The sequence below is a fragment of the Anabrus simplex genome, chromosome 1 (genome assembly GCF_040414725.1).
Source record: "Anabrus simplex isolate iqAnaSimp1 chromosome 1, ASM4041472v1, whole genome shotgun sequence".
Lineage (NCBI taxonomy): Eukaryota > Metazoa > Arthropoda > Insecta > Orthoptera > Tettigoniidae > Anabrus > Anabrus simplex.
Window position 1 is genome coordinate 729,952,183 of NC_090265.1, and position 23,265 is coordinate 729,975,447.

A 23,265-nucleotide genomic window follows, 5' to 3' on the forward strand; every position below is an offset into this window, starting at 1 on the left:
ATGTTATCATATAAAATACTCGATCAAATGAAAAACCGCACACTTTTTCACATTCAATGAACAGTACTATGGTGCCGATCTAACAGTCCAAAGTCTTAGAGCTGGAATAACCAGGTCACAGACTGCCGTGAACACTACTCTGTCATTATTCCGTTAAATATTCACACTACTCATTCCAATCAGTGCCTCAGAGTAGGAATTGAGTAGCTCGAATGCTATGATGAACCAGTATGTTACGTACCAGTAATATCAGAAAATGTATGAACCAGAGGAATGGCATGCTAAAGAAGAAAGTTATCTAACTCCCCAGCAACTTCCCGCTAATATACAGGTAGGCTGTTACACTCGGTACGACCAGGCGAGTTGGCAGTGTGGTTAGAGGTGCACAGCTGTGAGCTTGCATCCGGGAGATAGTGGCTTCGAACGCCACTGCCGGCATCCCTGAAGATGGTATTCTGCGGTTACCCATTTTCACACCAGTCACACCAGACTGTACCTTAATTAAAGCCTAGGCCGCTTCCTTCACACCCGTAATCCTTTCCTATCACATCATCGCCATAAGACCTACCTGTGTCGGTGCGACGTAAAGCAAATTTAAAAAACCCTGGTACGCTGCAGTAATACTATCTATCGGGGATGAGTGGAAACAAAAGACAAAAAGCACATCACAACAAACAATGGTCAATGTAATGTTATTGTTGATAAAGTTTATGAGCTTTCTATATTGCAGGCCTTCACATTAGTTTTCTCTCGACTCTGTGATATTAGGCAGTCTTACAAAATTATTTATATCGTAGACTGTAGTTCCTTATTCTCAGACTTTACGTACATATTTTCACTAAATTCTGTTTACCCATTTTCTCGTGACTCGGTGATGATATGAACTTAGTAACAACAATCCAAATTCATGAATATCTCTGTGATTATATGCGGTACGGTAATAATGTATAAGACATAAGTAATCGGAAATTTAATAACTTCTTACATAACTACTACTAACTTACGACATAACTAATAATGATCACTAATAACATAAAATTGATGTTATTTAATAACTTATTTGAGAATTACATTTCAGGCCTTCCCCTAAACTACCATTTCACTCAGCGTGAATAAAATAATTTATAGCCTAGATTGTAGTGGTTCATTACCCGACTTTACATTCCGATTTTCATTAAATTCTCTTCAGCCGTTTTCTCGTGATGCATGTACATACATACATACATACAGACAGACAGACAGACAGAAATTACGGAAAAGTAAAAAAATGCATTTCCTTGTTGCTGTGGACATGACCGATACATAAATACCATTCTTTTCAAAATCTGAGCAATGTACAGACAAAACTCTTATTATATAATTATATAGATTACACATTTCAGGCCTTCCCCTAAACTACCAATTCACTCAGTGTGAATAAAATTATTGATGGCCTAGATTATAGCAACTTATTCCCCGACTTTGCATACCAATTTTCGTGAAGACACGACCACTAATATAATAAATATTTGATAATTAAATTTTAGGCCTTCCCCTAAACTACCATTTTTCTCAGCGTGAATACAATTATGTATGGCCTATATTGTAGCGACTTATTTCCCATCTTTGTCTACCGATTTCAATTAAGATACGCCCCACTAATAATATAAATATTTGAAAATTAAATTTTAGGCATTCCCCTAAACTGCCATATCACTCAGCGTGAATACAATTATTTATGGCCTAGATTATATCGACTTATTACCCCGACTTTACATTCTGATTTTCATTAAATTCTCTTCAGCCGTTTTCTCGTGATGCGTGTACATACATACAGACAGACAGAAATTACGGAAAAGTAAAAAATGTATTTCCTTGTTACTGTGGACATGACCGATACAGAAATACCATTCTTTTCAAATTCTGAGCATTGTACAGACAAAACTCTTATTTTATATATATAGACAATAGATTGCTTAGAAAACAGGTCTCAAAGTCTCATACGAGAAGACGGAATACTGCACATGGAATATGGACATCAAAAGGAGAGACACTTAGAACTGAAGCATGGGACTGTAAAAAAAAAACTGAGAAATTTAAATATCTAGGGGGGAATAGGGCAAGAACTAGAAAACTAGAATTAGCTTACAGGTTAACCCAAAACAGATGCAACAAAAGAGCAATATCTTACAATGCAAAACTTAGACACTACAGCACAGTGGTAAAGCCAGAGGGTCTCTAGACAATGAATAAAACGGGCAAGCTTCAAGAACTCAAAAAAGAAAAAAAGAAGAGAGAATCTTAAGGAAATTTTTAGGAGCACAGAAAAATGCTGATGGGGGGGGGGGGGGGTGGAGGAACAGACAAACAGACAATCTTAATCATAGCTTCATCACATAGATATGTATGTATGTATGGTTCAGCTGAAGATGACCTTATGTAAAGGGTCGAAACCGGTCCTGTAGCATAATAAGTGCAATAAACAAGTATTGATAGGTGGAAATCCTTTCCTATTTCTAATTGTGTAATTCGTCATAATAGGAACATTCTATTGCTCACTAACAGTCAACCGTGAACAGGCAAGAATTTCATCTGAAGATGCGAAACAAAGTTCTCTGCAAAACGTAAAGAATTTTACCTAGTTTCCTTGACAAGAGAAAGGCCCAACATCTATATTAATGCGCCTGTCAACTCTGAACAGGAGCATCTAGATATTCTTTACCAATCAAACACATTTTCAATCTTAATGAAGAAATTAATGTTCATGATTGAGTAGAATCGTTCAAGGAGCAACCTTTCAGATTGTTTGTGGGTATGGAAACTCTTTCCTCATGAACCTGACAAGCATATCAAATTCATTAATTTGGAACTTCACCACCAATTCTGTTTTTGAGAATCAGATTTGGCAGCTGTCGTAATAACAACATTAAGGACACGCCATATTCCCTCTCGCTCTACCTAGTGTGCTGATGGATGAAGGTTGCACTAACCAAATGGTGCACACACATTACCATTGGTAATGACTCCCGACAATTACCGTAGCGATATGGCTAAGTAAGAGTTTGGTTAGACTGCACAGTGACCTTAATTCTGTCAGTGTCAGTATTACTTGCACAGAGGGTTGGGTTACTGTTGGTGACAAAATTACTAATTGTGACGGTTTAGATTGTGGTTCACCACAAATCACCGTTTGTTAATGACAGAGTTTGGCTAGGAGCAACGTAAGACTCACGCAGGGAGTATTGCCATATTGCCATTTATTGGCAAGCCTGACAGTGCTCTGTGTCATATGGTCTCTGGGCAGAGCAAACCTGTGACATCTTGATACTGCACCAATTACCACAGATTTCTGTGTTGTTCAGAACAACTCATGTGATTATTTACGAATACATTTCTTTAATGAACTAAGTTATGAACAGAAACATACTAATGTTTATTACCCAATTTTAAAACCGGAACAAATGAATTGTCGTTAAAAGAAGAACATTTTAGTCTTGTGGTTAATTTAACCAATGGACAAAAAAACCTAAAATATATTAGATTGATGTTTCTTTTCATGCACATTTTCTGTAAATTAAGATTTGTTTTAATTGGTGTAACATTACATTCACTTTGAGGAGTTAGTGTTTTGTAAGCAAATCTCCCATCTTCTTGTGAAAACTGAGATACTTTAGGAACTTACCGGTAGTTTAAGCAGATTTCAGGCCATAAGATAGAAATATCTTCAAATTATGCTGAAGTATCTGAAGGAGCAGTACTATAGCTTCTGTTAAACATACAACAGACCCTTTTATACCGTACTAAAAAGAGGGGGGGGGGGGGGGAAATAATTAATTTTTTAGAAATATTCCTATGCATAGAAGGATGTACTAGGCTTCTTGTTCAATGAAGAACCTTCATTTTATGTGGATCCAAGATTAGGTCTAGTGGATTCTAATATATATGATCCATTTGGAGACATATCTTCTCATTACCCGCTACTGCTCATTTGAATATACTGTTTAATATCTCCCATGTTGTGTGGACTCCACAAGAATCTAAGAATATACTAGGACTTGCCTTTGCTAAAAAAAAAGTTGTAAGATCTGAACAAATGAACAGTCAAAGAAAGGCTAATCCAATGTGTTTCTTAAGAGCTGTTTTAATCTCATCTGTATCACAGGCTGAGCATTATATTTGTACAGTTGCAGCAAATTTACATTACTCACCAAAAATAAATTTAAAAAACTTTTCTAATTTATGCACTTAAAAAAATAAATTGAATAGTTTACTGCTTTGGATTACAATAAACAAAGTCCTATTATTATAAGTTTTCTACAAATGATTCAGACTCAATGGAGTTCTAGTTCAACAAATGCCCATAGTATCAAATCTAATAGCATGGCAAATGTCGAATAGAATACAAAGGCTCTCCCAAAATGGATTATTGTCAACTTACTCGAACACCTCCAAGGGAACATGAACATCTTGAACCTGAGACTTCAGCTTGTCAACTTCTTGTAGTCCATGAACAAGCCCTTGACTGAAAATATACGTTTTATTATATCAAATGATTATCATACTCAATACACTACTTTAAACGTTTTACGAAATATTAATATACCATTTAACTATACTAGACCATACACTGGTAAGGTTAGGTGAAATAAATTGACGATGTCAACAGTTTTACAGTTGGCAAGGATCGAGAAGTTGTTTAGTTTACATATTATTGACTCACATTTTCTGATTTAAGACATTTTGTCCTTGAGGCTGAAAATCCGAAACAATTATCCTGATTTGTCTAACATTCTCGATGAATAGCTCCAATTGCGTTTCCAAATTCTCCAAAGAAGCAGCCATTTTGAAATGCAAACAACATCAGAGCATCATAAATACGAACAGGTTAGCCAACATTTTAAGTTATATTCTATTCCAACCTTCTTTATTGGGTATCACAACATTACAAGCGATTCTATTTTTACAATTACAATATTGCATTGAAACAGAAAATGTCTATATGGTACAGTCTTACTACCTTTAACTCATAGAAACACAGTAACTCGCTTCATTCAAGTTCTTCTGACGTTCTCCAGTTTCTGGGGCGTTCGCTAGTTACGGTGAAATCGTGACGAACTCCGTGAAGAGATCCGAGCGTACGCCTTTTGGCCTCTGGAATTAAAACCCAACCTTCTTCAATAGCCATCTTCTTTATAACGGCAGCAAGCCCGAGGAATACACATCCTCGCACTCCTTGATACATGCTCTTCCTCCAGGTACCAAAAACAGCTCCAGCAGCACATCCACCAAGGAAGTAGTTAAGCTTGTCATCCTTATGGCGAAGGGAAGTAGCTATGCAGACAGTGGAAGTAAATGCTGCTGCCATTCCAACCAGAGGAAAGGTGAAATGGGCATATCGAGCGATAGTGGGATAGTACCCTTGCGGATGGGAGTAAAAAAGGACATCGAAAGTTGATATACCTAATCCAGCAACAGTCGCCAACTTCGAGGTGTACCATAATTTCAGGAAACAATCCTCTCCCTCCGGACTATCGTAATAGCTGTATCCCATGATGAACTAGCTGAAACTTTCAAGCTCTTAAGCAAAAATAGACCTCACTTCTCGTTCGCCATCGAAAGACGACTGGGCACTGAAAAATGCGGAAGATCGGGTCACTTTTGTTTCTAAGTTAGCCAACATTACTGCACGATTCTAACTTCCATTTCCCCCAAATTATCCTTCTAAAAATGCAAGGAATGTTTGATAAATATTTAAATTCAAATATATGGTTCTCAAATCCTGACAGATGTACAAATTAGACATTTTAGAAAGACAAATATGCATTGAACAGGAACGCATATTATTAAGATGACTTGCCAACATGTTCACCAACGTAAAAATATTTTGGTACAGTATAGCCAACATATGAAGTAAACAAGTTTTGCTTAGCTTATGTTCATTGTGGTGGAGATATGATTCGATTATTTCCGCTGAATGCCTTTTAAATGTGTGGTTGGTGTGGAGATACAAAAGTGAAATCCTCACCACGAAATTTGTCTTGTTCTTAACCGGCAAACTTGTGTATGAAATCTCCTTCGAATAATGCAGTGTGTACATAACCTCAAGTGTGTTTCTGTATCTCTTTTACTTTGCAGACAGACAGTAAATTATAGATCCACGACTTTGAAATCCGTGATACGAAAGTTGCCTAAAATCTACTCAAGGGGAGTGACCTCGTATTCTAAACCGTCCTTTGAAGTTAACACGAATGTGGCTAAAGATGTATTGCTATTTCGTCATGACAATCCCAAGTTTTTCCTTATTCTTCATGTGTTTTCACTTGGTCAGTTTGCGTTTTGGACTTATCTCGCCCACTTTGCTTTTACATCATTGAAAGATATTCCTGCTTCAGAGGATGATAGTTTACCTTGGTGGCGTAAAATTAACCTAGGTGACAATAAGTTTAGGATAGGGCTTACACTTACCTGTCTGTTAATAGGTAAGCCTAATTATTCTCTAGCTGTCATTACCAGTAACTTATGTTTGTCTATTATTATGAATGATGTTAATGTACTTCTTCTTTCTTCAGCATATGGCATCCTTGGTGCAAGTTGGCTGTTCACTGCGAAATCTGTTAAATTCCTTGTGCTTCGAAAAGGAGGTCAAGATATCAGTTTGGTTACATATGGATTGTTTGGGAAAAGCCGCTATACTACAGTTAGTTTGGATAAGGTTAGTTACTTGTATACACAGATCTTTCACTAATTTTTCCTGCTAAGAATTTCTACGTACGCATATGAGTGTTGAATCTATATAGACCTACTTCTGTAGGTTGTCTATAGCAGTAAATTTTAAACTGTTGACTATATGATTCCTTGAAGGAAACATCCAAAGATTTCCAGCCATATTTTTCTCTTTCCTGTGATACCTTTCTTCCTACACCCCCCCCCCCCCTTTTATTCAGCCATTGATGCTACACAAGAAGATTAAATGGTGTACATTGATGATGAAAAATCTGTATGATATCGGCCTATTATTTTTGTTGGGTCTGTGCCGTTAGGGTTGCACGGCTTTGAGCTTGCACCTCGGGAGATGGTGGGTTCAACCACCCCGTTAGCAGCCCTGAAGATTGTTTTCCACGGTTTCCCATTTTCACATCAGGCAGATGCTGGGGCTATACCTTAAGGCCACAGTCGCTTCCTTTGCACTCCTAGCCCTTTCCTGTCCCATCTTCGCCATAAGACCTATCTGTGTCAGTGTGTCATAAAGTAAATTTGTACACCAAAAAAAAAAAAAATTGTCGGAGAGTGAAAGTTTAACACAGAAAACAAAGATTTTTATAAAACTATATAAATACTGGAATTTTTTTCATAATTGCATAAAGGTAGTTGTAGAGCCTCCGTGGCTCAGGCAGCAAGCACACCGGCCTCTCACCGCTAGGTTCCGTTGTTCAAAAACCAGTCACTCCACATGAGATTTGTGCTTTACAAAGTGGAGGCAGAACAGGTTCTTCTCTGGGTACTCCGGTTTTCCTTGTCATCTTTCATTCCAGCGAAACTCTCCAATATCGTTTAAACTTCTTGATGCCCTCATTGTAAAAAAGAACAGGGTCGTGTCATCAGCCAGTTGCACACGAAGTCTTCCACACACTCGTCATCTTCAAATTGTTGCCCTCCTAGAACTTCTTTAAACAATCCAAACAAATGGAAATCGCAGGGTGATACAGAGCTGTAAGGACTGTAAATATTTCAAAACATCTGAGCTATACTTTAGTAAAAGTGAATCGACTGGTACATTTCTGTCAGATAAGGAGCTGCATTTTGTTAGTGCTCACATTTGAATCACCTCCGCCCGCAGGGTAAAGTGCCACTCACATGTTCCCTCTCACTGAGAGGTTAATGTATGGTGAGTTATGCAAGGGTGTGAGACCAATCAGAAGACCACACCTTTGCTTCAAAGACATATGCAGTTCCAGATTGACATTGATCCGAGCAGCAGGGAGAGTTTTGATGATGACCAAGATGCTTGGTGGAAAGTTCTGTGCAGTGGGATTCAAGTGCATTTCCTGTATCTTGGAGACAGAGCTGCAGTATGGGGCCATGCATTGTCGTGGAGGAGGATGACCTGTCGAATCGGTTGGTCTCGTCTTTCACGGTGATATGCAACCCTCACCATGTGGACCCATGTTTCATCGCAGGTGACGATTCGACTCAAAAATGCATCACCTTCTTCCGCAAACCTTGCTATAATCCTCTGACAGACCTCCAAACGTCTTAACTTCAGATTTTCGGTCAAAAGGCAAGGGACCCATTTGGAATAGAATTTACGGAATTGTAGGTCATTTGTGATGTTTGCTTGACAGCTCCCATAACTGATTCAGACTTACGTTTGTGGATTACTGTAGTCACGTCCTAGTTCGTGAACCATGGGCAATGGCTGAGTGGCCTAGTAAGTGGTCCTGAGAGTCGGGATACCAGTTGCTATGGAATGGGAGTGGGCATCTCGGACATATTCTGAGTCGTGGCCCTCCTTGTGCTCAGGCGGCTAGGACTATACAATTCACCGGTGGTCCATAACCCGTTAGAGGAGAGATCCTCACTTGGACTATGTGCAAGTAGGGTAGCATCCTGCTTCATGAATTTACCGAGCTCAGAACACTTTAAGCAAGCCTCGGACCTATGGGAGTATCGGAGTCCCACTCCCATTTGACAGGCGAGGGACTCCTTGGAAACAACTTGGCGAACGAAATGGAATTCGATGGGGAGCTATCAATATTAATGGGGCTTATGGAAGAAAGAAAGTAGAACTGGCTGAGTCAGCAAAGAGGATGCATTTGGATGTGCTAGGAGTAGGCGATATTCGGGTAAGGGGAAATAACGAGGAAGAGATAGGAGATTATAAAGTGTACTTGACAGGTGTTACAAAGGGAAGGGCAGAGTCTGGGGTAGGGCTCTTTATCAGGAATACCATTGCACGCAACATAGTTTCTGTTAGGCACGTAAATGAGCAAATGATATGGGTAGATTTGTCAGTGGGAGGAATTAGGACAAGAATTGTGTCCGTGTATTCACCATGTGAGGGTGCAGACGAGGATGAAGTGGACAAATTTTATGAAGCATTGAGTGACATTGTTGTCAGGGTCAACAGCAAGGATAGAATAGTGCTAATGAGCGATTTCAATGCGAGAGTTGGGAATAGAACTGAAGGATACGAAAGGGTGATTGGTAAATGTGGGGAAGATATGGAAGCTGATGGGAATGGGAAGCGTTTGCTGGACTTCTGTGCTAGTATGGGTTTAGCTGTTACGAATACGTTCTTCAAGCATAAGGCTATTCACCGCTACACATGGGAGGCTAGAGATACCAGATCCATAATAGACTATATCTTAACAGACTTCAAATTCAGGAAATCTGTTAGGAATGTACGAGTTTTCCGCGGATTTTTCGATGATATCTGATCTGTAGTGAACTAAGTATCTCTAGGCCTAGGGTAGAGAAAGTGAAATCTGTCTGGACACGAATAAGGGTAGAAAATCTTGATGATGATGCTTGTTGTTTTAAGGGGCCTAACATCGAAGGTCATCGGCCCGGTAGAAAATCTCCAGGACGAGGAAAATAGAAAGAAGTACATGGATATGATTAGTGAGAAGTTTCAAACAGTAGACAGTAAGGAGGTTCAGGATATAGAAAGTGAATGGGTGGCATACAGGGATGCTGTAGTAGAAACAGCAAGGGAATGCTTAGGAACAACTGTGTGTAAAGATGGGAAAAGGCGAACATTTTGGTGGAATGATGAAGTGAAAGCAGCTTGTAAACGTAGAAAGAAGGCTTATCAGAAATGGCTCCAAACAAGGGCCGAGGCAGACAGAGATTTGTACGTAGATGAAAGAAACAGAGCAAAACAAATAGCTGTTGAATCCAAAAAGAAGTCATGGGAAGATTTTGGTAACAACCTGGAAAGGCTAGGTCAAGCAGCAGGGAAACCTTTCTGGACAGTAATAAAGAATCTTAGGAAGGGAGGGAAAAAGATAATGAACAGTGTTTTGAGTAATTCAGGTGGACTCATAATAGATCCCAGGGAATCACTGGAGAGGTGGAAGGAATATTTTGAACATCTTCTCAATGTAAAAGGAAATCATCCTTGTGGTGTTGCGAACGGCCAAGCTCATGAGGAGGAGGAAAATGATGTTGGTGAAACTATGCTAGAGGAAGTGGAAAGGATGGTCAATAAACTCCATTGTCATAAAGCAGCAGGAATAGATGAAATTAGACCTGAAATGGTGAAGTATAGTGGGAAGACAGGGATGAAATGGCTTCATAGAGTAGTAAAATTAGCATGGAGTGTTGGTAAGGTACCTTCAGATTGGACAAAAGCAGTAGTTGCACCTATCTATAAGCAAGGGAACAGGAAGGATTGCAACAACTATCGAGGTATCTCATTGATTAGTATACCAGGCAAAGTATTCACTGGCATCTTGGAAGGAAGGGTGCGATCAGTCGTTGAGAGGAAGTTGGATGAAACCCAGTGTGGTTTCAGACCACAGAGAGGCTGTCAGGATCAGATTTTCAGTATGTGCCAGGTAATTGAAAAATGCTGAGAGGAATAGGCAGTTGTGTTTATGTTTCGTAGATCTAGAGAAAGCATACGACAGGGTACCGAGGGAGAAGATGTTCGCTATACTTGGGGACTATGGAATTAAAGGTAGATTATTAAAATCAATCAAAGGTATTTATGTTGACAATTGGGCTTCAGTGAGAATTGATGGTAGAATGAGTTCTTGGTTCAGGGTACTTACAGGGGTTAGACAAGGCTGTAATCTTTCACTTTTGCTGTTCGTAGTTTACATGGATCATCTGCTGAAAGGTATAAAATGGCAGGGAGGGATTCAGTTAAGTGGAAATGTAATAAGCAGTCTGGCCTATGCTGACGACTTGGTCTTAATGGCAGATTGTGCCGAAAGCCTGCAGTATAATATCTTGGAACTTGAAAATAGGTGCAATGAGTATGGTATGAAAATTAGCCTCTCGAAGACTAAATTGATGTCCGTAGGTAAGAAATTCAATAGAATTGAATGTCAGATTGGTGATACAAAGCTAGAACAGGTCGATAATTTCAACTATTTAGGTTGTGTATTCTGTAAGAAGGAAGTCAGCTCCCAGACGAAACTATCGTTACATCGGTCTGTTTTCAGACCAACTTTGCTGTATGGGAGCGAAAGCTGGGTAGACTCAGGATATCTTATTCATAAGTTAGAAGTAACAGACATGAACGTAGCAAGAATGATTGCTGGTACAAACAGGTGGGAACAACGGCAGGATGGTACTCGGAATGAGGAGATAAAGGCTAATTTAGGAATGAACTCGATGGATGAAGGTGTACGCATAAACCGGCTTCGGTGGTGGGGTCATGTGAGGTGAATGGAGGAGGATAGGTTACCTAGGAGAATAATGGACTCTGCTATGGAGGGTAAGAGAAGTAGAGGTAGACCAAGATGACGATGGTTAGACTCTGTTTCTAACGATTTAAAGATACGAGGTATAGAACTAAATGGGGCACAACACTAGTTGAAAATCGAGGATTGTGGCAACGTTTAGTAAATTCACAGAGGCTTGCAGACTGAACGCTGAAAGGCATAACAGTCTATAATGATAATGTATGTATGTATTTATGTATGTTTAAACTTTACAGCATAGGTTTTTTCATTCGTTTGTTTATACGTGGCTGAAGAAGGCCTAAATTTTTGGCTGAAATATGTACTAAAGTTTTTAATTACGACCATTTAAGTTTTTCTAATAGCCTATATTGAATTGTATTGACTAAGGCTGATTTGTAATTTTCCCCCCCCCCCCCCCCTTCCTTTTCAAAGGAATTTTGCACATTGTACGTTGTCAGTATGGACCGCTGTGAACATGAGATTCTTAAACTGTAGTGTGCTGTAGAGATCTATAGAAAAATAACAGAAATATTTCTGATTTTTTAAAAATTAATTAATTTTTTTTTTTTTTTCCTGCATCCTAATGTTAATATTAATCTTATTGAAGAACCTTTAGTAGCAGAGAGAGTGTAGTTGAAGGTTACTGCTCGTGATACTTACACATACTTGCACAACATGTCATCGACTGGAACATTTCTGTCTGGTAAGGATCTGGGGCACTGGAGATTGCCATCATGTATTGTCAGTGTCAGTTGTAAGAGGTGGGACAAGTGAACGAAATGTAAGCTGTTGCTGTCGATTGTTCCACAGCCAACGTGCATATAAGGGGTCGCGGTTTGATTCCCGGCAGGGTCGGGAATTTTAACCATAATTGGTTAATTTCGCTGGCACGGGGGCTGGGTGTATGTGGTGTCTTCATCATCATGTCATCCTCATCGTGACGCGCAAGTCGCCTACGGGAGTCAAATCAAAAGAGCTGCATCTGGCGAGCCGAACTTGTCCTCGGACACTCCCGGCAATAAAAGCCATACGCCATTTCATTTCACAGGGTTCTGTGATATTACTGTACCTTTCATGCGTCATTTAACTGACAGTTTTTTTTAAAGACATTTCACAATATACTTTGTGCTTGAAATACGTAGCTTTATGAACAAGCCATTTTGTCTCCAAAAAGAGAACAGATTATGGAAATAAATGGGAACCCCATCTCACATAGCTCAGGCATTATCCAGCGGTTCATTATCCATTCAAGTTTGTTAGTTTTGTTTCTGGTTCTGACCTGCCAGCACATGAAATTACATTAAAAACAAGAGAGCCGGGCTGAGTGGCTCAGACAGCTGAGGCACTGGCCTTTTGACCTCAACTTGGCAGGTTCGATCCTGGCTCAGTCTGGTGGTATTTGAAGGTGCTCAGATACGTCAGCCTCGTGTCGATAGATTTACTGGCACGTAAAAGAACTTGTGTGGAACTAAATTCCGGCACCTCAGCGTCTCAGAATTTCATAAAAGTAGATAATGGGATGTAAAGCAAATAACATTATTATTATTAAAAACAGGAGTGCCAATTGCGGTCTTAAGGAAACTAAATGCTGTGAAATTGTGTAATGGGACTCGGCTAAGAGTAAGGAAGAACATCCTTGAGGCCGACATTTCAACCGGTACTTTGCTTGGGCACCCATGGTTTGTAACATTATAAGGAAGGATAAATTATGCAAATCTTACTTGAAATTCCTTTTAGAAGAGAGATGTGTTCATTGTGATGTTTAGGAACCCACCAGCACATTTACTTTTATAACCTAATCATGATGATAAGTAGATTGTGTTATCAACCCTGGCAGAATAAAAGCACAAGTAAATAGAACATGTAAAGGAAGCCGTGTGGAATACAGAAGGGCAAATATTCGCGGGAACGTGTGAAATCAAATGCACTGTACTCACCCACATAGAGTGCTCTGCTATCACCCTAGGCAAAATAGAATGTGCTGTTATCGCTCTACAGAATGCTAGAAACCTAAAAGTCGTTTTGCGGCCCTAACCGGGGGGCGTATGCCGCCAGACCTTTTTACTTGGTCACGGTCTAATGGTTTTTGTCACTATCTAGAATGATCAATTAATTCAGTTAATTAAGTAAACAGGTTGGCAGCATTGTTGACTGCCCAACCACGTCTTCTGTGAGAAGGCCGCGAGAAGTAAACAAACATGTCATTCCGTGCATAGCTGAATGTAGTGGCATTGCATCAACTATTAATTTTTGCTTGGTCTGGAGTCAGGTTCTCTAATATTCTTCTCTGGTGGATCCACCAGGCGATCAGACCCAAAACATTGTTTTTACTGAGGATCTCCAATAGAAAGATATATCTTCCACTAATAGAACATATATCCTCAAGGTATTCAGTAGCACTCACAACGTACAAAGTAACTTCAAAACAAGAGCTCACAGATATAAGGATGCACAGTTGTAGGGTACTGATATGCGTTACTAGTCTCCATTCTTGTCTAAGCACTTGCTCCAAGGGTACATCAAAGCATCTGTGCAAGGGTGAAAGAAATCTGTGTTGAGTCCCTGAAGCTACATTTTGATGGCCGTATTGTTGTTGAATCACTTACCACTCAGGTGCTTCTTCACCAGTCTGAAGAGATGGAAGTCATTAGGTTGACCATAAATAACAAAGTATTTTGTACAGTAACTCTTATTAACCAAGTTTTACCGAAGACATGAGTAGTAGTGTTGGGGCTGTAGGGGGGATGGTCCAGTATCTCCCACTGGCAGCGGTGTAATTTATGCGTGCTGTTGGCTGGGTGTGGTTTGGCGTTATCGTGCCTGTTGAGAGAATTCTGATAGTTTTCTGTGAATTGCTACCTGCAAACAGAGATCTGGTTATTCTCTTTGCAGCTCTAAATGGGTAATCTTCTTCTCCACGTCCTTTTCCCTGTTAAAAACGTTCTTAAGAAGGGTCAATTATTTTAATGTGCATTGATTTTTAACATGACATTTCACTTTTTTCAAGAAACCTTAATTTTAAGGATCCTAATGAAGATGCAAATGTTTTAATGAATATTTGAATGTATGTGTTTTAGTATGATTATTCTGACCAGTAATTGTTAGTCAGCCAAAACATGCCTACTGACACATTGTAACTCATCACTAATAATACAAATATTCATTAGGTTGACCATAACTAACAAAGTATTTTGTAACTGATATTAACCAAATTTTACCATAAGACATGAGTAGTAGTTTAGTGCTACTGTACCCTTACCTGCCAAGTATTCAGTTTTTTCCTTAAAATGTATGGATTTTGAGTGTGTATTAAGGTTGTACAACGTTATTGTACGGATTTTGAATATCCGCGCTTGGTTTCGCTTTCTGCATTCAAATCGGATTTGTTTGACTTTCGATATTAGCTGGTAATACAAGATGCAGTGTTTGAAATTTGACCGGTAAATGTATCGATAATCACATGATCGATTATCACTGTGCTTTTGTCACCTGTTCTACCTCAACTGCTACTTCATTCAGTGAGATGTTCCCTAACAAGTAGCAGGCTGCGATTTTGAAGAAAAGAAATCTGTAAAAAGTAGCAGGCTGTGAATTTATATAAAAACAATTTTAGTAACTGCGTCGTGCTTCGTAGTTTCATGTGCTATCACAAGATGTCAGGTTTTACATGTAGGCTCTTTTCTGCATATGTGGTTTTTCCTTGACCCTTCAGTACCACACCTTAACACTATCCTGCCAACACAAACTCGTAACGCGTCTAACATGCAAACAGGCAGATACTCCTTGTATCACTTCCCACTCTACCCTGCTATCTCTTTTCTTCTTAGAAATTAATAGCATGTCGTAGGCCATGTAGATTGAGTCGATGGCCACGTGGGGGGAGCGGGCTTGACCCCCCCCCCCACCGAAAAAAAAAGAAAGAAGTAGTTGCTTCGTAGCAGCCATTCTCTTTGGTGGCCGCTGAAAGGCTTTGTTTGTGTGCATGTGTAAAATTGGCGGTAGTTCTGAAACTCCTGGAATTGTGTGACAAATTTTTAAGCGATTTAGTATATTGTTAGTGGTGGACTAAGAAACGATATTATCAGTCCTTTCGGGAGGCATATTCTGCTTAATGTCCTTGTTTTATACGATCACGGAAAGTGTTCTTGGTGTTAAGTGAAAACAGATGAGCACTCATCAATATGTAACTTTGTGTAAGTATTTAATTTCAGGGGTGATCATAACATGTACAGTAAAACCTCGATGCATCGTTTTTCAAGGGGCAGGGGGGAAAAGATGACGAATGCGGGTAAACTATAAATGCAGGCATCATAAAAAAAGGGGGAAAGCAAAAAATACTGTATTTGGACATTTTTCGTTATGTAAAAAAACAAATGGTGCGTGGCCTCCGGAGCCGGGTGTAGGTCTTTCGAGTTGTCACATGATAGGCGATCTATGTGCATATGAAAATGTGGCCCTACCTAAGATGAATTCTAATGTTTAATTCAGCAAGCAGACAGCCCCTGAACTATTGGAATTAACTAATGAAAGTTAAAATCCTCGACCCAATCGAGACCCCTTGAACCAAAGGCCTGAACCTGCTAACCATTTAGCTCATACTATACATACCGGTATCAAAATATTGCAACCATGATATAGGCCTACGAGATGAAAATAAAAAGCGTGACTTTTACCCCGTTTTGTTTCACATTTCTTTACACATTTCATAATAATTGAAAACCTTTAAGTTTTCTTATTGTAAATTAAAGATATACGTAGATATCATGACGATAACCTGTATTTAGGAAAAGATTCCGTAGACCCTTTGCGAACGATAGGTTAGATACCCATCACAGCGCGGCTCCCGCAGATCAACTCAGACGATGTCACAGAGGTTAGAAATTTGACGTGGTGCGCCTCGAATTATGTCACAGCGGCTTGTGCGAAGCTGCCAACTTAAGAACTAGTTACAAGACAAGGCTATGAGAAAAGATTATTGGTCTGGCTTGGTTAGGTCTGGCTTGTAACAAGACTATTGGGCAGGAGGCAACAAAGCGGTCAACAGGCCTTTAGCATCCCACACATTCCACAAGGATCAACGCGATTAATCACCCTTTGACTAATTAAAATGTATCTGGTGCACTGAGCGATTTTCTCTTCTTTTTTTTCAACGATGTTGGCAGCACTAGCCAGCCTATACCAACACAGAAAACAGTGGCAAATTTGAGTTTGACGCTGTCTAAGTTTTAATTCTTGTAAATAAGCATACTTCTAGGGGTCAGTTCGTGGGCCGAGGAGAAGCGTTGGCACCAGGAGACTCGTAGTGAGGTTGCGCGTCAATAACCTGAGCATAGAACTCCAGCCTACAAGATACTTGTTCAAGACTAGCAACTCCGAATCTCTCGTACATTCACACGTAACAGGTTGCCGCTATTATATGCTTAGAGTATTGAGCAGTCCCTCTAAATTCAAAAAACTTTTGCGTATATTTTCTTTACGTACGATCGATCAGTGCGGGATAATTGTGACCAAGGACAAATAATTTTTCGATGATCGATGCAATAAAACGATAGTTCGAGAAACGATGATGCTTGTTGTTTTAAGGGGCTTAACATCGAAGGTCATCGGCCCAATTCGAGAAACGAGAGATGCAAGGAAATTTAACATTGGTTTATATGGAACATTTTTGGGACCGAATAAATTCAACGATGAATATGGGAAAACGACAGTTCCAGAAACGATACATCGAGGTTCTACTGTATTTGACTTGTGTTAGTATTGTTTATTATCCCCACTCCCTGTGCCGTCCTTTTTTCATTATGTCTCAAGACTTTTACGCATGCGCGTTTTGTTAAAAAAAATCCGCTTAAGGATCTTCCGGATTTCTCTTTTAGAAAGTTGGCAGGTATGCCTGTACCATATTTATTGAATTGACACAATATTTTATGTCCATGTGGCTGTCTTTATTATCAGAGTTCTTCCTTAACCGAGGTTACCTCGTATAATGTACTGTAATTCCTCTAGTGAGGTCGTTTTGTTTGCTTGATTTTAGGTGAGCTGTGAACAGAGCAGACACAGTGCGAAGGTGCAACTTCCTCTCCGAATCAAAGGTCACTGGATGTACTTCATGCTGGACATGCGAGGAGAATTCACCAACCCTAGACTATTTGACTACACTGCTGGACTCAGAAGAAAGATTAATTAAAATATCAATGCAGACCAAGAAGGGAAGTGTTTGTTACACCAGGCTGCAGTGATTGTAATGTTGCAGAGGGGTGATAAATAAACACACAACACTGGTAGCGTTAATTCTAAGATTATGATTTATTAGCTAAGTACTGATTGCTTACGCACTGCAAGACACACCAGGACTATGTTGCAACTGACAATACACAGTTTGTACTCTCTCTGCTCTTACTAACTCATCACACTAGTTGTTCACTCTATTGCTTATAAACTAAAACAATCACATTACACACTTTTCCACTACTGTCACTTATAGGCTGAGTGAGTTGCAGAGTTATTCTCGCTGAATGCTATCACGACCACTTAGTTCACAACATACGCACAACAGTCTGACAATCCTATATGCCGTACACTGTCCCAAGCCAAATTCCCTCACTCTGCTCCAGACACATGGACGCTCACTCACATCACCTGGACGTGAGAGACTACTCCCCAGTGACAGACAGAATAGAACAAATATTCACTTTATGGACAGAAGTGTACTCGTTGCACTGCGCTATTCAGCTGCACTGACTGTAAATTCACCGGGAACACACACACAGAATACTCCACTGTGTGCTGACACATAGGACTAACCCTCTGACTGAACTCCACTGAACCACTAAGAGAACTGAACTACTGAACCTCGTCCGGTCTGCTTTATGTATCGGAGGTTGGCCCTTCCAGATTCTGCACACAGGGGAAGTCTTCCAGAGTCGTCCCAAACCCGAATGCTCTGGGTTCACTTTCCAGGTCATTTTCTCACCACTGAGAGGGCTAACCTTGCACATCTGGTTCATTCCTGATTGATTTTTTATAAAAAAATGAATCTGTTAAAACTTGTTACATGTAAAGTTCCATTGTGATCGATACACCATGTGTTATTTAAAACTACAGCAACCAATTGCTATTTTTTAAGCACATAAGTATTCATTTATGATGGAATGATTGTTACCATTAAGTTTGTGATGTCCTAACAAGTTTCATTATGATCACTCTGGTCTAACCAAAACCGTTCCCTTGATAGTGGACTGCAGCTCTGATCTCATCTGTTATGTTTAGTAGACTTGCTCTAACTATTAAAAAGTGAACATATTTTTAATTTACTTATTTATTTATATGTTAACCCACTGCATTGCATAGAGTATCTTAAAAGTAACTGTGGAGGAGTACAGAATGAGATGATGGTTTTATCTGCCTGGTTTCTTGTGTCTGGAGGAGTGACACCCTCATGATTGGGAGGAAATGCCTCAACAGCAGTTGGCATCATGTTTTTGAGCCAATTTTCTTCCTCGACCTCATCAATGCAGAATGTTAACTCAACTGAAATTCTGGAACCCCTTTCATATTGAGTGTGAGATTCAAGAGAGTTGTTTCCAACAAGAATACAACTTCCAGAAAGTGTTCGACAATATGCAGCATTGTGTGCAGACATGTCTGATATTTCCAACATTTCTTGTCGAAAAAACTGCACCGCCATAAGAAGGCCTACTACGTCAGATTTCAGTTATCAAAACTTCTACCAATCTGTTACTTTTCAGACACTTTCTATAACAACAACAACAACAACAACAACAACAACAACAAATAAGCCCGGAAGAGGGTTTCCTGTGGTTTCTGATTTTCACACCAGGCAGATGCTGGGGCTGTGCCTTAACCCTTTAACCACCAACATCTGACTGATCGGATGTTCTGGAACAAATATTTTCCAAGTTATTTATTCATTTTAAAGTAGTTAGCACTGATAATCTTGTAGCAGCTGATGTTTTGTTGTAGTAGTTGGTGCGAGCGAGTTGCTGCCATGTGCTAGCACATGACGAGCTTTGCGCTTCTCCTACCACTTCCCACCAAGTCCTGCTGTCTTTCTCTCAGTTCATTGTTTGTCATTGCTAATGCATTATTCCTTTCCTGTGTGCGAAATTAATCCTTCATCGTGAGTGAAAGTACAATTTAACATCTCGCTGCAAATTATAATTTTCTTTGTGATAGTGAGTTGGACAAATTACAAAGTAGTTTGTCTTCAGAAGTTAGTAAAAACGATGTAGAGGACGGTGATTTGGACCCCACATATTACCCTATTGCTAGTACCAGAACAAGTTTTCAAAACAACATAAATACAGATCTGTAAATAGGTTGATCTTGTGATCATCTGAGGAGGACGATTCTCCTGCCGCTGGTCAGCCACCCTTTGGTCTTCGCCGTCCCCGCTTCTCTCCTGATGTCTCAAGCAGCTAGTCTCAGCACGACAGTGATGGGTGGGACAATACTGTAGAGGGTAACAACCCCTCACACAATCATTCCTTTGTATTCAGTGACATTCCTGGCACTAAACACTGTCCACCTTGGTATTTTCCTCCTATCATATTTTTTATCTTTTTTCCTTATGTCTTTCATGAACATGTTAGTGGCCTACACAGACATTTATGCAAGAAATTTTATTCAACAAAATCACCATAAATTTGGAAGCCACAGCAGGAATAGTGTTTGGATACCCGTAAGCTTTGTTGAGATGAAAACCTTCCTTACTGTTGTAGTGAACATGGATGTGAATAAAAAAATCCAACATTTTAATAGTATTGGAGTACAAGATCTTCCCAGCATATTCCCTTAGTTTAACAAAATTATTTGCTAGGAACAGATTTCGGTCAGTTCTGAAAGCTTTTCACATGGTAGACACTCGAACATTGCCAAAACCAGAACACCCCGGCTATGACCCCTGAGCTTGATTTAGTCCCATAATTGATCATATCAGTAGAGTTTTCAGATGGTACTAGACACCAAATGAACAACTGTTAATCAACAAGAATTTAATTCAGACGAAAAACCATATAGGAAGCTGCTACAATATATGCCCAACAAGCACCATGACAAGTGGGGAATCAAGTTGTGGTTACTCTGTGATAGTGTTACGCATTACTGCTTGTCCTTTTTTGGCTACAAAGGTAAGAGGGATCAGGATAAAAAATAGTGACAGTGAAAATAACGGGCTTGGTTATACAGTAGTGATGAAGTTGTTGGAAATGGGAAATAATTTGAATAAACGATTCCATGTGTCCATAGACTACTTAAAAAAAAAAATTTTTTACTACTGGCTTTACATTGCAGCGACACAGATAGGTCTTATGGCGATGATGGGATAGGAAAAGGCTAGAAGCAGGAAGGAAGCAGCCATGGCCTCAATTAAAGTGGTGTGAAAATGGGAAACCATGGAAAACCATCTTCGGGGCTGCCAACAGTAGGGTTCAAACCCACTATCCCCCGAACGCAAGCTTACAGCTGCACGCCCCTAACTGCACAGCCAACTCGCTCAGTGACAACTTCTTTACTTCAATTCCTCTTGTATTCAAAACTGATGCATTTTACTGGCATATTACATAGTAACTGGAAAGGAATACCCTCTTCTATGAGCAAAAAAAGAAAATTCTGTTGGACAAATCAAACATCACTTCAAAGAATTTATGTTGATGGTGGGCAGCTGGCTAAAAAGATCGCACCGGGCAAGTTGGCCGTGCAGTTAGGGGCGCGCAGCTGTGAGCTTGCATCCGGGAGATAGTGGGTTCGAAACCCACTGTCGGCAGCCCTGAAGATGGTTTTCCGGGGTTTCCCGTTTTCACGCCAGGCAAATGCTGGGGCTGTACCTTAATTAAGGCCACGGCCGTTTCCTTCCCACTCCTAGCTCTTTCCTATCCCATCGTCGCCATAAGACCTATCTGTGTCGGTGCAACGTAAAGCAAATTGTATATTAAATAAAAAAGATTGCAGAGAAAGCAAAGGACTTCTCCTGACAAAAAATGGTGAGGCAAAAAGTGAAATGAAATACAAGGGGGGGGAGAATAAAATATAAATGGGATTTTATTTTTTATTTAAATTAATTTATTGAAAAACACAAGGCAATTACAATTTATTTTTCCACATAGCTTCCTGCTTAATGCATTTGTCCCAGTGGATGGGCTGCTTTTTGATGCCTTCATCATAAAAAGAACAGGGTCATGTCACCAGCCAGTTGCGCACAAAGTCTTCCACACACTCATCATCTTCAAATCGTTGCTCTCCTAGAGCTTATTTAAGCAGTCCGAACAAATGGAAATCGCAGGGCGATAAGTCCGGGCTGTAAGGAGAATGATTAAGTGTAGTCCAGTGCATTTCCTGTTGCTTGGAGACAGACCTGCAGTATGGGGCCGCGCATTGTCGAATCGGTTGGTCTCGTCTTTTGTGGCGATCTACAACCCTCACCTTGTTCAACAGCTCGCAGTAGTAAGCAGGATTGATTGTGAGTAGCACATGAAAAAAATCAATCAGCAAAATGCCTTTAACCGCATGAATGTTTTCGTCTGAAATGCTGGTCCGAGGACAGCGATCGTATTGCTGATTTACCACACGTTCTCATCCTTCCTTGAACTTTTCATGCCAGGCAAACACACGCATTCTTTACAATGTTTGGTCACCGAGCTGTGCAGTCAGTCTCTGGCAAATTTTTGCTGCTGTAACTCCTTCAAAAGCAAAAAATGTTATAATTATGCATTGCAGAGTGGAGGAGATGCACCTGTTGCTCCGACATCATGAGAGTTACTGATGAAACTCCTAACAGTCCCACCTAAGCATAGCAGAAACGTGGGACTAGTGCTACCAATTGTTGATGTTCAGGAACAAAAATCCTGTTCATATTTGATCGACCTTCTTATAATAATAATAATAATTGTATGGCCTTAGCTACCATGTGCAGACATTTCAATTTGACGCCATCTGGCTGTCTACTCGTCAATTTCAACAAGTTATTTATAACCAGCAAGCCATCTGTCATTCAGCAGTGCAATTCTTATACTCATCAGATCAAATGCTATACTGCTATTTAGATAAGCGGTGGGTGCTAGTGATGGGCAATGCTCACTCTCGAGACAAATTCTCTTGTGTTTTGATCTCTGTGAAGTCTCATTAACTGCAAGTAGAGGCTCAATCAGCAGCTCTCATATGGAAACATATTTGCCGATAAATTTTGTCAAGAAGCCAGGAAAAGTACTGCATGTTCAACTATGAACCCCTTAATACCATTAACAAAAGTGAAAACAGAATGTCAGTATCTTAAACTATTCACGAGTTATTTGAAGTGTACTTCTTAGCTGAATAACACTGTATAATTTGTTAATAACTGTAGATAGGATGTGCACCTATCTGGATACCTTGCAATTGTTGTCGATAGCTTCTTGTGATTCAGACCGGACTGGAAGTGTTCTGTGTGACGATTCCCCTTCATTGATATTATGTGTTTTTAAGTGATGAATTATCCCAGAAGTATTTCTGCCGATGTATTTTACTTCTTTTGAACCAACACAACAGCGGACTGTGCTATGTGACATCCCTTCAAAATAATCATACTCCCAGGACTTAGATTGCGCTTCGGATCTTGTCTTAAAGTTGTCGCGTACAATTAGATAGAATTACACAATGCACTGTCATATACCAAGTACGTAATTATGATGCGAATACTCTATAGCATTGTAAGGAGTTATTTCATTCATAACCAGAATGTTGGTAAATACAGACACGGGTCAAATGGGTATTGAATGTGGGGTCTGATAACGTGTACACCTATAGTAGCCATCAGGTTCTGTACTTAGCCTGCTCATTCGTAAAATTACCGCTGCTTATAATGCCATAATGCGTATCCTTT

At 39.8% G+C, this 23,265-nt stretch overlaps 3 protein-coding genes across 3 annotated transcripts in view; 1 reads left to right on the plus strand and 2 right to left on the minus strand.

Annotated features, from left to right (window-relative positions):
* MED10 (mediator complex subunit 10) overlaps nucleotides 1–4,829 on the minus strand; it is a 45,873-nt gene extending 41,044 nt beyond the window's left edge. The window contains exons 1-2 of the mRNA XM_067136098.2: nucleotides 4,700–4,829; nucleotides 4,418–4,501 (exon numbers count right to left, since the gene is read on the minus strand). Of these exons, the coding sequence (XP_066992199.1) occupies nucleotides 4,418–4,501; nucleotides 4,700–4,821 (206 nt within the window). The 5' untranslated portion in view covers nucleotides 4,822–4,829. The remainder of the gene's footprint in view (nucleotides 1–4,417; nucleotides 4,502–4,699) is intronic.
* A 52-nt stretch (nucleotides 4,830–4,881) lies between these two features.
* Nucleotides 4,882–5,620, minus strand: ND-B14.7 (NADH dehydrogenase (ubiquinone) B14.7 subunit). The gene has a single exon (XM_067136096.2). It carries the CDS (start codon nucleotides 5,528–5,530, stop codon nucleotides 5,027–5,029), a length of 504 nt encoding a protein of 167 aa, XP_066992197.1. The 5' UTR covers nucleotides 5,531–5,620; the 3' UTR covers nucleotides 4,882–5,026.
* A 264-nt stretch (nucleotides 5,621–5,884) lies between these two features.
* On the plus strand, nucleotides 5,885–18,469 carry LOC136872707 (transmembrane protein 223). Its single transcript, XM_067146535.2, has 3 exons — nucleotides 5,885–6,458; nucleotides 6,549–6,691; nucleotides 17,425–18,469. The coding sequence occupies exons 1-3, from the start codon at nucleotides 6,062–6,064 to the stop codon at nucleotides 17,575–17,577; spliced, it is 693 nt and encodes a 230-aa protein (XP_067002636.2). The 5' UTR covers nucleotides 5,885–6,061; the 3' UTR covers nucleotides 17,578–18,469.
* Nucleotides 18,470–23,265: the final 4,796 nt, after the last annotated feature.